Here is a 16,675-nt window from a genome sequence, read left to right on the forward strand (position 1 = left end):
GACTTTACCTCTTTGACTTGTGAGGACTTAACATATGTTATAGGTAAACATATTAAACATATTAAACTTATTAAACATATCAAACATATTAAACATATTAAACTTATTTATCTTATTTATCTTATCAAAAAAGTGTGCAGCTGTTTCCTGATATTTTGCCCACACGGGACTTGAGCGCACTGAACACCGATGACACTGTGTGCACACCAGTCCAACACCTTCAGTTATTAGGGTCAGGGTCAGGGTCAGGGTCAGGGTTAGGGTTAGACTACACTGCGTCCACACCAGTCCAACACCTTCAGTTATTAGGGTCAGGGTCAGGGTTAGGGTCAGGGTCAGGGTCAGGGTCAGGGTTAGGGTTAGACTACACTGCGTCCACACCAGTCCAACACCTTCAGTTATTAGGGTCAGGGTCAGGGTTAGGGTTAGACTACACTGCGTCCACACCAGTCCAACACCTTCAGTTATTAGGGTCAGGGTCAGGGTCAGGGTTAGGGTTAGACTACACTGTGTCCACACCAGTCCAACACCTTCAGTTATTAGGGTCAGGGTCAGGGTCAGGGTTAGGGTTAGACTACACTGCGTCCACACCAGTCCAACACCTTCAGTTATTAGGGTCAGGGTCAGGGTCAGGGTCAGGGTCAGGGTTAGGGTTAGACTACACTGCGTCCACACCAGTCCAACACCTTCAGTTATTAGGGTCAGGGTCAGGGTCAGGGTCAGGGTTAGGGTTAGACTACACTGCGTCCACACCAGTCCAACGCCTTCAGTTATTAGGGTCAGGGTCAGGGTCAGGGTTAGGGTTAGGGTTAGACTACACTGTTGTAAACAGCAGACAGATGGCAATGTATAAAGCACGCGGGACCAAAATTTACAGACGTTGAAGCAATAGCATCCAACTTTGTTCAACACTTCTGCACACAGACTGGTAAACTAAGTATAATTATCCGTGTATTCTTTGGTAAGAAACGGCTTCTGCTAGCAAGTTACTTGTAAGAACTAGTATGGATCTACCTAGCTCTAGCTTGGCTCTCAACACACAGCACAATCTTTTCCTACTCATTCGTTCTCACTCATTCATTCACTATACACACACACACACACCTCACTCACACACACACACACACACACACACACACACACACACACACACACCTCACTCACACACCTCACTCACACACACACACACACACACACACACACACACACACACACACACACACACACACACCTCACTCACACACCTCACACACACACACACACACCTCACTTATACACCTCACACACACACACACACACACACACCTCACTCACACACCTCACTCACACACCTCACACACACATACACACAAACACACACACACACACACACACACCTCACTCATACACCTCACACACACACTTTACTTTGGACTTGGTAATGCTTGACTTAAGACTTGGGACTTCTCTGTCTTGACTCTGTACTTGACGCAGGACTTCATCAGTAGGACTTGAGACTTGCTTGTTAGGGTTAGGGTTAGGGTTAGGGTTAGGGTTATTACAACGATCAAATTCAAACGGTACAGAACGAATCTAACCTTGAATGAATCGGAAATCAGGTGGAATTAAGGCACATCCGCTATACACACACATACAACAGCATCTAAACTACTCACCAGAAGACAAACAACTAATGGTAGGCAATAACAATATCCTCGTTACCTAAAGTATGTATGAATAAACAACTACATGGGTACAAAGAGACCCACTTAACCAAAAGAACTGTCTGAGTGATGTTCTGGTGTGTTACTGACACACATAAGGGTAGTGAGGGAAGGAGAAGAAAGGGAGAAGAAGAGCAGGCCCAGCCGCGTTCAGGTAGGAGAGACCAGAGTTACCGAGGTTGGCAGTAGGAGACTTCGGTCGGTGCGTGTGCAGCGCATACAAACAAACAGATGAAGAGAGAAGACAGGGAGAGACACGACAACCAACAAACAGTATAAGACAAAAAGAGCACTCTATGCTCAACGACAAGAACAATAAAAATGATAACGAACATGAATGTGTGAGTTCAGTGTGTTTGTAGTGTCTTTTAAACCGTAAGAGTTTGGGTGTATGAAACCAGGTAGTCTGTTATTTACCCCAAGTCTGCACCCTTGACACTAGGATGTTATTTAGTAAAACAGTATGTGTGGGTAGAGCACAGATAAGCACTGGATAACTGTTGGTCAGGCTGGTGTCTGGGTATAAGCATGTTATTTAGTAAAACAGTATTTATGGGTAGAGCACAGATAAGCACTGGATAACTATTGGTCAGGCTGGTGTCTGGGTATAAGCATGTTATTTAGTAAAACAGTATGTATGGGTAGAGCACAGATAAGCACTGGATTACTATTGGTCAGGCTGGTGTCTGGGTATAAGTGCCACTCACAGCCTGAGACAGAGCCCTCTGTCACAGTGTGTGAGTGTGTGTGTTGACGTGTGTGTGTGTGTGTGTTACAGGCGCGGGGTTTGGATCTGTCCCGTGTGAGGACCTGTGTGGTTATAGCTGAAGAGAGACCGCGGATCTCTCTGACCCAGAGTTTCTCCAGACTTTGGAAAGATGTGGGTCTGCAGCCTCGAGCAGTCAGCACTGCGTTCGGCTGCAGAGTCAACATGGCCATCTGTCTGCAGGTCTGTCTGCTTCGGCTGCACACCACACTAACATCTGGTTTTGTTTTTCATTGGTTTACATATTCACTTTTAGGTTCCCCTGTCAATGGATGACATTTCATTTTGTTTTGTTTTTTTTCTGTGTTCTCTTTCTGTGTCCATCTCTTCTTTATTTTCCTCACACCTTCATGTTTTTCTATCACTGTGTCTCTTCTCTTCTCTTCTCTTCTCTTCTCTTCTCTTCTCTTCTCTTCTCTTCTCCTCTGTCTCTTCTCCTGGTTGATCTAGCCTCATCGTTTGGGAAAGCTGGCTGATCAGGTATGGAGTCTTGAAACCTCCAGAAAGCTTTGTAATAAAGTAAAAATATGAACTCATCTATGTTTATTCTTTGCCACAAGAAAGGATTGCTTCTGTGATTAGAAATGGAAGCATTGTACAGCCAGAATGAATTTTTATAAACTGTAAATGGACAGTAAGATTCTGGAGCAGTGAGGCTCTTGTGGCGTTGTTGTAATTTAGTGTTGTAATTTAGTGTTATAATTTAGTGTTGTAATTTAGTTTTATAATTTAGTGTTGTAATTTAGTGTTAGAATTTAGTGTTATAATTTAGTATTGTAATTTAGTGTTGTAATTTAGTGTTGTAATTTAGTTTTGTAATTTAGTGTTATAATTTAGTGTTGTAATTTAGTGTTGTAATTTAGTGTTATAATTTAGTGTTGTAATTTAGTGTTGTAATTTAGTTTTATAATTTAGTGTTGTAATTTAGTGTTAGAATTTAGTGTTAGAATTTAGTATTGTAATTTAGTGTTGTAATTTAGTGTTGTAATTTAGTGTTGTAATTTAGTGTTATAATTTAGTGTTGTAATTTAGTGTTGTAATTTAGTTTTGTAATTTAGTGTTGTAATTGAGTTTTGTAATTTAGTGTTGTAATTTCGTGTTGTAATTTAGTGTTGTAATTGAGTTTTGTAATTTAGTTTTGTAATTGAGTTTTGTAATTGAGTTTTGTAATTTAGTGTTGTAATTTAGTGTTGTAATTTAGTGTTGTAATTGAGTTTTGTAATTGAGTTTTGTAATTTAGTTTTGTAATTTAGTTTTGTAATTTAGTGTTGTAATTTAGTTTTATTTTATGTTTGTGCAGTGTAAGTTATGAGCTCCTGATCTAGAGCTGTAGATACAGTGCAGAATAATACGACAGTGGAACTCCTGAGTCCTGAGGTCAGACCTTTGACTTCAGAGGGAGAATAATGCGGTGGCAGACACGGGTGGAGGTTATTGGTGACAGTTTCTGATTGATGGAGCTGGTTTTGTGTCATTGGGTGGCAGCTGTGTGGACGTGAGTTCGGCTGAACGAGCGCGTCTGTCTTTCCCTTCCTCTTACCTCGCTGTCTTTACTCCATTTCCCCTCGTCGTCCGTTTGATCTCCACAAACCTCTCCTCCTTTCTCCTCCTTTCTCCTCCTCATGTGACTCTGAACAGAATGTGGTTTTACCTACTGATGGTCTGAATGCATGAATGCATGTAACAGGATTTTTCCCTACAGTCACCTGTCTTCTTATGGCCTAAGAAACTTCCTGCCTCTTCATCAGTACACTCTCCTCTCGTTGTCCACACTCAGCACTAAACAACCATCTCATAAACACGTAAAGTTACACTACAATGTCCTCAAACACTTAGCGTTACACAACAATGTCCTCATAAACACGCAATATTACACTACAATGTCCTTATAAACACACAATATTACACTACAATGTCCTTATAAACACACAATATTACACTACAATGTCCTTATAAACACACAATATTACACTACAATGTCATCATCAACATGCAATATTACACTACAATGTCCTTATAAACACACAATATTACACTACAATGTCCTTATAAACACACAATATTACACTACAATGTCCTTATAAACACACAATATTACACTACAATGTCATCATCAACATGCAATATTACACCACCTTGGTTTCACAAACAGTGGTCTGTCTGTGGACTGATTTGAAACTGTTGTCTGCCAATTGATCTGTCTGTGGACTGATTTGAAACTGTTGTCTGTTAATTGATCTGTCTGTGGATTAAGTTAACGGTCTTCCAGTGATGTACCTGACTGTTGTGAAGCTGAGAGATTAGTTTTCTCAGAGAGGCAACTCTGAATGACAGCTAATCTTTAATCTAATCTTCAATCTAATCTTTAATCCATCTTTTTATTCTCTCTCCTCCTGTAGGGAACGTCAGGACCAGATCCCACTACTGTATATGTGGACATGAGGGCACTGAGACATGACAGGTCTCACTCTCTCTCTGTGTCTCCCACACACACACACACACACACACACACACACACAGACACACACTCAGCCCTGGGGTACTCTCACACACACCAGTGTTTCCCACAGGTCTGAAATATACTCGTGGTGGTAACAGGTCTGAAATATACTCGTGGTGGTAACAGGTCTGAAATATACTCGTGGTGGTAACAGGTATGAAATATACTCGTGGTGGTAACAGGTCTGAAATATACTCGTGGTGGTAGCAGGTATGAAATATACTCGTGGTGGTAACAGGTCTGAAATATACTCGTGGTGGTAACAGGTCTGAAATATACTCGTAGTGGTAACAGGTCTGAAATATACTCATGGTGGTAGCTGGCGGAAAGGGCTGGCATTACCTGCTGGCACAAAAATGGTCTACTACATGTGACCTTTAACACAATATCTTGATTTACTGAATATTTGTGTTAATTTCACAAAATATATTTCACAGATCCAGCCCCCCGAACCCTCCCCTCCACCCGCCCCCCTGAGTGTCATCAAACATTTATTAGGGACGTATTCATCAATTTCCTCTCGTTGACAAATAAGCCCTTTATTCTTGATATATCATTAATAACAGACTAAATATGAATTATTACTTATTTTACATTTGCTCTGGCAGATAAGATATAGATAAGATACTTATCTATAAGTAACATATTCAGACAGTCTGTTGGGAGGCTATAAATGGTCTGTTTTGATGCTTACAGTGTATGAGTGAGTAAAGACTGAGTCTGTTCTCACCACAGCGGAGTGAACAGGCGCGGAGTGAACAGGCGCGGAGTGAACAGGCGCGGAGTGAACAGGTGTGGGATTGTCCACTAGTTAATCGATCGCGGATGGTGTCGTTCTCTCGGACGGCTAAAAAAACAAAAATTAAAAATAGAAAAATGGGTTGACAAATATACTATGGTGGCCATTAATATACCTGGACGGCCCAACCAAGTGAAGTCTGTGTGTGGGAAACATACCTGGGCGGCCCAACCAGGTGAAGTCTGTGTGTGGGAAACATACCTGGGCGGCCCAAGTGAAGTCTGTGTGTGGGAAACACTGAACACTCAGATGTGAAATGGCCCCAGTGGTAATGACTGTAATAATTCATGACAGCAGTGAGAAGAAGTTCACAGTAAACACATTAATCACTGTAGTAGTGTTAACAGTCTCAGTGTAGCTGGAGAGTTATGAGAGTAATGAGTTGGTATGGCTCTTTGTGTCCGTGTGTGTGTGTGTGTGTCTGTGTGTGTGTCTGTGTGTGTGTGTGTGTGGGTGTGGGTGTGTGTGTGTGTGTGTGTGTGTGTATGTGTATGTGTATGTGTATGTGTGTGTCTGTGTGTCTGTGTGTCTGTGTATGTGTGTATGTGTGTGTATGTGTGTGTGTGTGTGTGTGTGTGTGCTTCTTCAGGGTCAGCCTGGTTGAAAGAGGATCTCCGCACAGTTTGCCCCTCATGGAGTCAGGCAAGGTGAGAGTATGTGTGAATATGATGTTTTTGGGGTTCTAAAATTCTTTTGAAAAGAAAGCACTATAAACACACACACACACACATTAAAACATTGTTTATAAATGTATTTGCAGATATTACCTGGTGTGCGCATCATCATTGCCAACCCAGCGACAAAGGGACCAGTGGGAGACTCACATCTGGGAGAGGTTAGACCAATCAGATGCTCTCTGTGGGAGAGGTTAGACCAATCAGAGGCTGTCTCTGGGAGAGGTTAGACCAGTCAGAGGCTGTCTCTGGGCAGATTTCAGATTTGAGTACAGCCTGTGTGTCAGGTTCAGACTGGTGTTGTGGCTGTAATGGTTTGTAATGCTGATATTTCAGACAACTGCCTCAGCAGAACCTTGTAATGATTTACAACTTACAATTTACAATTTGGCGTTTAGCAGACGCTTTTAAACCAAAGCGACTTACAATAAGTGTGTTTATCGCAGACTGGGCTCCTGTGACCACTCGATTTAACTGAGTCTTAGAGGTATAAAAAGTGAGGAAAATAAAAGTGTACAGGGCTGATTTTTTTAACGGTTTTGCACACGTGGGCAATAAATAGCACCTGGAATGATTTAAGCATTAATGTTGGCACAGTGTCTTTTCATGCACTTTGTGACAGGGGTCATTTCACTAGTTAATCGGTAGTTAATTGGTAGCAGATGTACAATTTACTTGAAATTTTCAGTTGACACTTTATGTATATCAAAGACATTATGTATAAAATTTTAAGTGTGTGTTCCTTCTAGACTGAATTTTATGAGCTGCAGATTTACTGTCACTTTTGTGGTCATTTCTGTGTTTAATTCTGTGACATCAAACAGTGAATGTAAAAAATGTGCTTTTATTCAAGCCTGTAATGCCTAGAAGACATTGTTTACCATGTTTACACAGATTCATTTTCAGTCACAGACACAAAAGACTTACAATTTAGCATTTAGCAGACGCTTTTAGCCAAAGCGACTTACAATCAGTGCATCGGTCGGATTCCTAATACCTCATAAGCAGACATTGCAATAAGTGTCAATTTACCCCTTCGTATTGCGCCCCTGGAATTCTTTGACAAACATAGAAACAAGACAAGGTTTTTTTTTTGTTTGTTTGTTTTTGTTTTTTTTTTTGTAAGGAAGGGAGGTTAGGCATTGGGGGACAGGTGGGTTCTGAAGACTTGTCTTGGATGGACCTTATGGACTATCACTCAGACAATCAGAAAATCACATTAACACATTAATTGATTACAACACTGACATAGACTACCAGAACATTTGAAAGTGACACTAAGTCATGTTTGTTTTCCTATAAATGCCTCAAGCTGTTTCCTGCAGTCATCTGACAGTGTGTACTATCGTGCTGATCATCCTGATATATATATATGTGTGTGTGTGTGTGTGTATTGTAGATCTGGGTACACAGTTCCCATAATGCCAGTGGATATTTTTCCGTGTATGGTGAGGAGGCCCTGCAGTCTGATCATTTCAGTGCCAGGCTCAGTTTTGGAGACACTCAGACCGTCTGGGCCAGAACCGGATACCTGGGCTTTCTCAGGAGAACTGAGCTCACGGACGCCCGTGGAGGTGTGTGTGTAACAGTGTCTGTGCTTGTGTGTGTGTGTATATAATGCGTGTGTATAATGTGTGTGTGTGTGTGTGTGTGTATATATAATGTGTGTGTATAATGTGTGTGTGTGTGTGTATATATAATGCGTGTGTATAATGTGTGTGTGTGTGTGAGTGTGTATATCTAATGTGTGTGTATAATGTGTGTGTGTGTGTGTGTGTGTATATAATGCGATTGTATAATGTGTGTGTGTGTGTATATCTAATGCGTGTGTATAATGTGTGTGTGTGTGTGTGTGTATAATGCGTGTGTATAATGTGTGTGTGTGTGTGTGTGTATATAATGCGTGTGTATAATGTGTGTGTGTGTGTATATCTAATGCGTGTGTATAATGTGTGTGTGTGTTGTCCATAGAGAGACACGATGCATTGTACGTGGTTGGCGCTTTGGACGAAGCGATGGAGTTGAGAGGAATGCGCTACCACCCCATAGACATCGAAACTTCAGTCATCAGGGCACATAAGACTATAGCAGAGTGGTGAGAACACACACACACACACATACACACACACACACCATCATCATCAACATCATCGGTGATCGCTCAAAGTCGAGTATGATGGTCGTCCTGGGGGGGGGTCCTCCTGGGGGGGGTCCTTATTGTGGGTCTTCAAAAGACTGAAGAGGCTGATTCTGGAACCACAAACTGTCTCTCCGCGTGGGCACCGATGTGAGGTGCTGGAGGTGGGGTGTGGGAGAGCCTTTTTGGTGAGGACCCTCTTCTCTCTTTGCTGCTGCTTGACTCTGGCAGCCTGTCGGAGGTCGGCTTCATGGAATGTGACTCCTTCATGTAAACTCCTTCTCCACGTGCTTCTGTTTTGAACAAGGTCTTCCCACTGAGAGCTTTTTGTGTGGAATTTTTTGAGGTTGATCCTGATGTTGTCCTTGAAGCGCTTTTTCTGACCTCCAGGAGCTCGATGGCCAGCATTTAGCTCTGTGTGGAGGACCTGTTTTTGGAGGCGTGTGTCAGGCATCGGTATTCCGTGGCCTGTCCGTCTCAGCTGGTGTTTAATGATGGTGGTGGCAATGCTTCGGGTGTTTGCTTCCTCGAGAGCACTGACATTAGTGCACTGACATTAGTGCACTGACATTAGTGCACTGACATTAGTGCACTGACATTAGTGCACTTCTCTTTCCAGCTAATACGCAAGATTTTTCGCCGGCATCTCCGGTGGTAGGTGTCCGAGACTCTTATATGCCTACTGTAGGTAGTCCAGGTCTCTGCACCATACAAAAGAGTGGGCAAGATAACTGACTTGTAGACCAGTAGCTTGGTCTTTCCGAGCAGGTACGGAGCTTTACAAAAGCCCCAGTGGCACAGCAGATGCGATGGTGTACCTCACTGTCGATGTCTGCCCTTGAGGAGAGCTGACTTCCCAGGTAGGGGAAGTGGTCCACATTTTCAAGGCTTACACTGTCAGTTGTTATTGTTGGTGGGGTTGCAGAGGAGTCTGGCGGGGGCTGAAGTATGTGCTGAAGATCTTGTTCTGTGTGGGAGACGATGGCGTTATCTGCAAATTGCAGCTCCACGATGGATGTTTGAGAGATCTTGAACTTGACCTTGAAACAGTTTACGTTGAGTAGCTGGCTGTCTGTTCTACAGATGATTGAAACGGTTTACGTTGAGTAGTTGTCTGTTCTACAGATGATTGAAACGGTTTATGTTGAATAGCTGTCTGTTCTACAGATGATTGAAACGGTTTACGTTGAGTCGCTGGCTGTCTGTTCTACAGATGATGGAAACGGTTTACGTTGAGTAGCTGTCTGTTCTACAGATGATTGAAACGGTTTACGTTGAGTCGCTGGCTGTCTATTCTACAGATGATGGAAACAGTTTACGTTGAGTAGCTGTCTGTTCTATAGATGATTGAAACGGTTTACGTTAAGTAGCTGTCTGTTCTACAGATGATTGAAACGGTTTACGTTAAGTAGCTGTCTGTTCTACAGATGATTGAAACGGTTTACATTGAGTCGCTGTCTGTTCTATAGATGATTGAAACGGTTTACGTTGAGTAGCTGTCTGTTCTACAGATGAGTGAAACGGTTTATGTTGAGTAGCTGTCTGTTCTACAGATGATTGAAACGGTTTACGTTGAGTCGCTGGCTGTCTGTTCTACAGATGATTGAAACGGTTTACGTTGAGTCGCTGGCTGTCTGTTCTACAGATGAAGTTCAAGTTCAAGTTCAAGTTCAAGTTTATTTAGAGCCCAATATCACTGTTTACAGTCTCAAGGGGCTTTACAGGCCACAACAGTCAAATCAAAATATGACGGCACCCCCTGACTTAATCCTCATGGCGGGCAAGAAAAAACTCCCCAAAAACCCAAGAGGGAAATGGGAAAATGGGAGAAATCTTGAGGAGGACCACAGAGAGAGGAGACCCCTCCTTGGTCAGACAGGTGTGCAATAGGTGCCGACCACGTGGGCAGTTACAGCTGAAAATAAATTGGGGCATGAACAAAGGGGATGGTGATGTAGACAGGAGGCTGACGGGGGATGGAAGATGATGACACCAGGATGGATCAGTCCACAGGGCGGGAGGAGTCAGGATCACTGGTGTCTCAGGAGTAGCATGTGTGGCTCGACAGAGAGAGAGAGAGAGAGGGAGAGAGGGAGAGAGAGAGAGAGAGAGGCACATTGTTAGATGTTCATTTCCACATAATGGTTGAGGTAAATATACATCGCGTGCCGAGTGCAGGCAGGGACTCCAGCAAGACTAACTAGTACAGCATAGCTAAAAGGGAGAGCTAGAAGGTAATATGGACATGATGGCACTCTGGGACACAAGGCGGCCACCCACTCCACAGTCAACAAACCTGAGTGAACATGTTAAAGTGGGGGGGCGACAGCATCCAAACATCCCAGTTCACCAAACAATCTATGCCCGAGAACCCTCCAGATCTGCTCCTTTGCCTAGTAAAGAGCTATTAGCAAAAGGCTTGGCTAAACAGATAAGTTTTCAGCCTTGACTTAAACATAGAGACTGTGTCTGAGTCTCGAACATTAATTGGGAGGCTATTCCATAACTGTGGGGCTCTGTAAGAGAAGGCTCTGCCCCCTGCTGTAGCCATCATAACTCGAGGTACCAACAAATAGCCTGCACCTTTTGATCTAAGTAGGCGTGGTGGATCATAAAAGACCAGGAGTTCGCGCAGGTACTGTGGCGCAAGACCATTTAATGCTCTATATGTTAATAGTAAGATTTTATAATCAATACAAGATTTGACTGGGAGCCAGTGCAGTGTGGATAAGATAGGGGTGATGTGATCATATTTTTTGGTTCTAGTAAGAACTCTGGCTGCTGCATTCTGAACTAACTGTAGCTTATTTATACACCTAGTAGAGCATCCAGACAGTAAGGCATTACAGTAGTCTAATCTAGAGGTAATGAAAGCATGAACCAATTTTTCAGCATCTTGAAATGACAATGCATTTCTTATCTTGTTAATATTTCTAAGATGAAAGAAGGCTATCCTGGTAATATTATCTACATGAGCTTCAAATGAAAGACTGGGGTCAATAATTACACCAAGATCTTTTACTGCTGCACCTAATGAAAGAGAAAGGCCATCCAGAGTAACTATGTGGTCGGAAAGCTTACTCCTAGCTGCATGTGATCCTAGTACAAGTACTTCTGTTTTTTCAGTGTTGAGTGAGAGGAAATTCGTAAGCATCCAGTGCCTAATATCCTTTAGACATTCCTCAATTTTGTTAAGTTGGTGTCTCTCGTCTGGCTTCGCTGAGACATACAACTGTGTGTCATCAGCATAGCAGTGGAAGCTAATACCGTGTTTACGAATAACATTACCTAGAGGTAGCATATATAAAGAGAAAAGCAGTGGGCCTAAAACAGAACCTTGCGGGACTCCGAACTTTACCTCAGTATGTGCAGAGGACTCACCATTTACATCAACAAACTGATAACGATCAGTTAAGTAGGACCTAAGCCATAAGAGGGCCGTTCCCTTAACTCCAACAACATTTTCTAGTCTATCAAGGAGAATGGTATGATCAATGGTGTCAAAGGCTGCACTGAGGTCAAGTAGCACAAGCAAGGAGACACAACCCTGATCAGAGGCCAGTAAGAGGTCATTTGCAACTTTAACCAGTGCTGTCTCTGTGCTGTGATGAGGCCTAAATCCTGACTGATACAGTTCATGGATGTTATTCTTATGTAAGTATGAGCATAACTGCTGTGCTACAGCCCTTTCTAGGATCTTGGAAATAAAGGGGAGGTTAGATATTGGCCTGTAGTTGGTCAATGAACAGGGGTCAAGGTCAGGTTTTTTAATTAGGGGTTTGATAACTGCTAGTTTAAAAGATTTAGGTACATAGCCAGTACTAAGGGAGGAATTGATTATTTTTAAAAGCGGTTCGATGACTACTGGCAGTATCTGCTTAAGGAAACGTGTAAGTAAGGGATCTAGTACACAAGTTGGTGATTTTGATGAAGAAATTAGTGAGGTCAATTCGGTCGCCTGAAGGGGAGTAAAACATTCTAATCGCTGATCTGATATAGTTATATTGTTATCTACAGTGTTAGTGATCAAATTATCTGGTTTAAAATTTATAGCCTGGATTGTTTGCCTGATATTTTCAATTTTGCTATTGAAAAAAATTCATAAATGCGTCGCCACTGAACATTGATGGTGTGCCTGTTTCCGAGGTGCTTTTATTCCCAGTTAGTTTTGATACGATATTAAATAAAAATCTAGGATTATTTTTGTTGTCTTCTATTAGGGTGGAGAGATACATTGATCTAGCGGCACTAAGAGCTTTTCTATAGCTCAGGAGGCTCTCCTTCCATGCTAACTGGAATACTACCAATTTAGTTTGGCGTCATTTACGTTCTAATTTTCGAGTGGTAAGTTTTAAGGCGCGTGTGTGCTCATTATACCAGGGAGCTAGTTTTTTCTCTCTAATTATTTTCCTTTTAAGTGGGGCCACATTATCTAAGGTGTTGCGGAATGTTAACTCTAAAGATTCAGTTGCCTGATCAAGTTCTGTGGGGTGTGACATTGTTCCAGTCAAAGTTGATAACTCTGGGAGATTATTGATAAAGTTCTGCGTAGTAGCTGGCGTAAACGTACGTTTATTATGATAGCGTGGCGAGCTGCATATATTATTACTAAGAAATATTTTGAATGAGATAAGATAATGATCTGAGATAGCTTCAGATTGTGGAAATGTGACTATACTTCCTACATTTAGTCCGAGTGTTAGTATAAGATCGAGGGTGTGGCCACCATTATGAGTGGGCCCTATGACCGTCTGATTAATCCCTACTGAATCTAGAATGGACACGAACGCTGTTCTCAGAGGGTCCTGTGGGTTATCAAAATGAATGTTAAAGTCTCCGACAATTAGAGCTTTGTCTAAAGAAATAACAAGGTTTGAGATAAAATCTGCAAATTCACAGAGGAATTCAGAGTACGGCCCAGGCGGTCTATAGATAATAATTAGTGTGATAGACTGGGTATTTTTTGTGGCTACATATGTTATGTTTGTATAAAGAACTTCAAACGCATTGAATTTATGTAGAGGTTTTTGTATGATGCCTAGGTTATCATTATAAATAACTGCAACGCCTCCTCCTCTGCTAGTTACACGAGGCTGGTGTATATAACTGTATCCGGGAGGACTAGCTTCATTTAATGCGACGTACTCATTTGGTTTGATCCACGTTTCTGTTAAACACAGTACATTAAACTCCTGATCAGTAATAATTTCATTGACAATGAGCGCTTTAGGAGTAAGAGATCTAATATTTAACAGTCCTAGTTTTAGATCGAAGGTGCTGGCGGTACATTCAGTATGATTTAAATCTATGTTAATTAGATTACTAGAACAAATTCTCTGAGTATTTCTACATTTTCGTATAGGTCGGGGAACAGACACAGTCTCAATATAGTTTAACCTGGGTGACGACTCTGTGCAGCTAGCAGACGGTCGGTTTAGCCTTTTTGCCTGCTCCCTGGCCTTGGCTCTGGATTGTCACGGATTAACTGTTCTGAGACTATGCGCTATGTTACAAGAAATGAGAGCAGCACCTTCCCGAGTGGGATGGACACCGTCTCGCCCTAAGAGGCCAGCCTTGCCCTCAAAACTATTCCAATTGTCTATAAAGCCCACATTGTTGTCAGAGCACCACCTGGACATCCAGCAGTTCAGCGACCATAACCTGCTGTAAGCTACATCACCTCGCCGGATTGGGATGGGGCCAGAGCATATTACTGCATCGGACATCGCCTTCGCTAATTTACACACCTCTACGATATTACTTTTAGTAACCTCTGATTGACGAAGGCGTATATCGTTAGCTCCTACATGAAAAACTATCTTAGAAAACCTGTGCTTACTTAACACTTTAAGATTACTTGCTATGTCCGGCGCCCTGGCTCCCGGTATACAGCTAACTAAGGCTGCTGGTGCCCCTAAAGGTCTAGCTAATTTCACGTGCCATAGAATGGAATCTCCTATAACCAGAGCTCTTTCAGGTTTCTCAGCGGGTGTTTCACTGAGGAGGGCAAACCTGTTTGACACGTGAAGCGGGGAGTGGTGCGTCTCTCGTGGGCTAGCCTTAGCGTTAGCTTTGGCTTTGCACTTATGCCGCCGAGTCGTCACCCATTCGCCCCGCTGTGAGGGCTCTAGTGCCGGAGTCGGAGAGCTGCTAACTCTTCCTGAGCCATCCAGATTTTCTTTTACAGGAACTAGGCTATTCTCACTCTCACTAAGCCTCTCTAGCATCTGGATGCGCATCTCTAATGCTACAATCTTCTCCGTCAGGGAGCTAACTAATGCACATTTAGCACAAACAGAGCTATTATTAATGACGGAGGAAGAATAGCTAAACATCCTGCACTCGACACACTGAACAGGCTGAGCATTTGCCATAGTGAAAGTTTCACGTACCTTAATCCCAGATTTAATTTGGTTTTAAATTAGGCGTTGGTATTTAAATTAGGCAGTTCACGCGTAGGGCAGCTGCAGAGTCGCACAGGAACAAACCGGAAGAGAGACCAAACACTTTCAAATCCCCTGTTAAAAAATACATAGATGATTGAAACGGTTTACGTTGAGTAGCTGTCTGTTCTACAGATGATTGAAACGGTTTACGTTAAGTAGCTGGCTGTTCTATAGATGATTGAAACGGTTTACGTTGAGTCGCTGGCTGTCTGTTCTACAGATGATGGAAACGGTTCACGTTGAGTAGCTGTCTGTTCTACAGATGATTGAAATGGTTCACGTTGAGTAGCTGGCTGTCTGTTCTACAGATGATCTGGACTCTGGCAGGTAAGCTGGGATTGATTAGGTGGAGAATGGCTGCAGTGAAGACTGTGAACAGGGTGGAGGCAATGATGCATCCTTGTTTTACGCCAGTTTCTACCTTGAAAGGTTTGGTCTCACTGCCATTACAGAGGCCTGACATGCCGTGACGTAGGAGCCTCGGAACCCTAATGTACTTTTCCAGACGTCCACACTTTGACAGGGTTGTCCAGAGGGCCTGTCGCTTCACGGAGACGGTACTGGGATTCGGGGAGGATTTCTTAAGAGAAGAGAAGCTCTTAAACAGATTGCGGACAATAACCCCGCAGTTGGTCCTCCCAGTCGTGGACAGGAGTGAGATACCCCTGTAGATTACACACGCAGTCTTGTCTCCCTTTTTAAGACGGGTTGACAACGACTGCACCTCCGAGGTCTGCGGGTGTCACCTCCGTATCCCAGACCTTCACCATTAGGGCATGTATATGCTGAAGGAGGGTCTTCAGGATTTCGGCTGGAATCCCATCAGGGCCAGCAGCTTTGTTGTTCTGCATCGTCGAGATGGCATCACGAACCTCCAACAGGCTTGGTGGCTCACCCGTGCCTCCCTTATTGGGACCTCCTCATCCACCGTTTTTCTCCTGTTTAACAAAATGTTCTTTCCAGTGGTCCTTGATCTCGTTATCCGCACATGCACGCGCGCACACACACACACACACACACACACACACACATTTGGGATCTGTATGTGAACTGGGTGTGGAGTTCTCACATGGATGCTTTCCTCCTAGTGCCGTGTTCACGTGGACCAACCTGCTGGTGGTTGTCGTGGAACTGGACGGCTCCGAGCAGGAGGCTCTTGACTTGGTTCCCGTGGTAACCAACGCCGTCCTGGAGGAGCATTACCTGATTGTCGGCGTGGTCGTGGTGGTAGACCTTGGTGTGATCCCAATAAACTCCCGTGGAGAGAAACAGCGCATGCATTTACGAGATGGGTTCCTCGCCGACCAGCTGGACCCCATTTATGTAGCATATAATATGTAAAGTCACCCGACACACACGCTCCTACACACATGCACATACACACACACACACACACACACAGACACACACACACACACAGACACACAGACACACACACACACTCATGGGCTCACGCACATGCACATATACGCACATACACACACACACACAGACACACACACACACACATGGGCTCACACACATGCACATACACACACACACACACACACAGACACACACACTCACGGGTTCACGCACATGCACATACACACACACACACACACACACAGATAGATTGTGTAAATATGGAACAATGTGTGACACCCCTTT

At 43.2% G+C, this 16,675-nt stretch overlaps 1 protein-coding gene across 1 annotated transcript in view; it reads left to right on the forward strand.

Annotated features, from left to right (window-relative positions):
• The window catches only part of dip2cb (disco-interacting protein 2 homolog Cb), a 78,887-nt gene extending 62,521 nt beyond the window's left edge, over window positions 1-16,366 (forward strand). The window contains exons 32-38 of the mRNA XM_030773686.1: window positions 2,482-2,652; window positions 4,869-4,930; window positions 6,358-6,415; window positions 6,529-6,603; window positions 7,842-8,016; window positions 8,414-8,537; window positions 16,114-16,366. Of these exons, the coding sequence (XP_030629546.1) occupies window positions 2,482-2,652; window positions 4,869-4,930; window positions 6,358-6,415; window positions 6,529-6,603; window positions 7,842-8,016; window positions 8,414-8,537; window positions 16,114-16,366 (918 nt within the window). The remainder of the gene's footprint in view (window positions 1-2,481; window positions 2,653-4,868; window positions 4,931-6,357; window positions 6,416-6,528; window positions 6,604-7,841; window positions 8,017-8,413; window positions 8,538-16,113) is intronic.
• The last annotated feature ends 309 nt before the right edge of the window (window positions 16,367-16,675 follow it).

Source organism: Chanos chanos, chromosome 5 (assembly GCF_902362185.1).
Source record: "Chanos chanos chromosome 5, fChaCha1.1, whole genome shotgun sequence".
Lineage (NCBI taxonomy): Eukaryota > Metazoa > Chordata > Actinopteri > Gonorynchiformes > Chanidae > Chanos > Chanos chanos.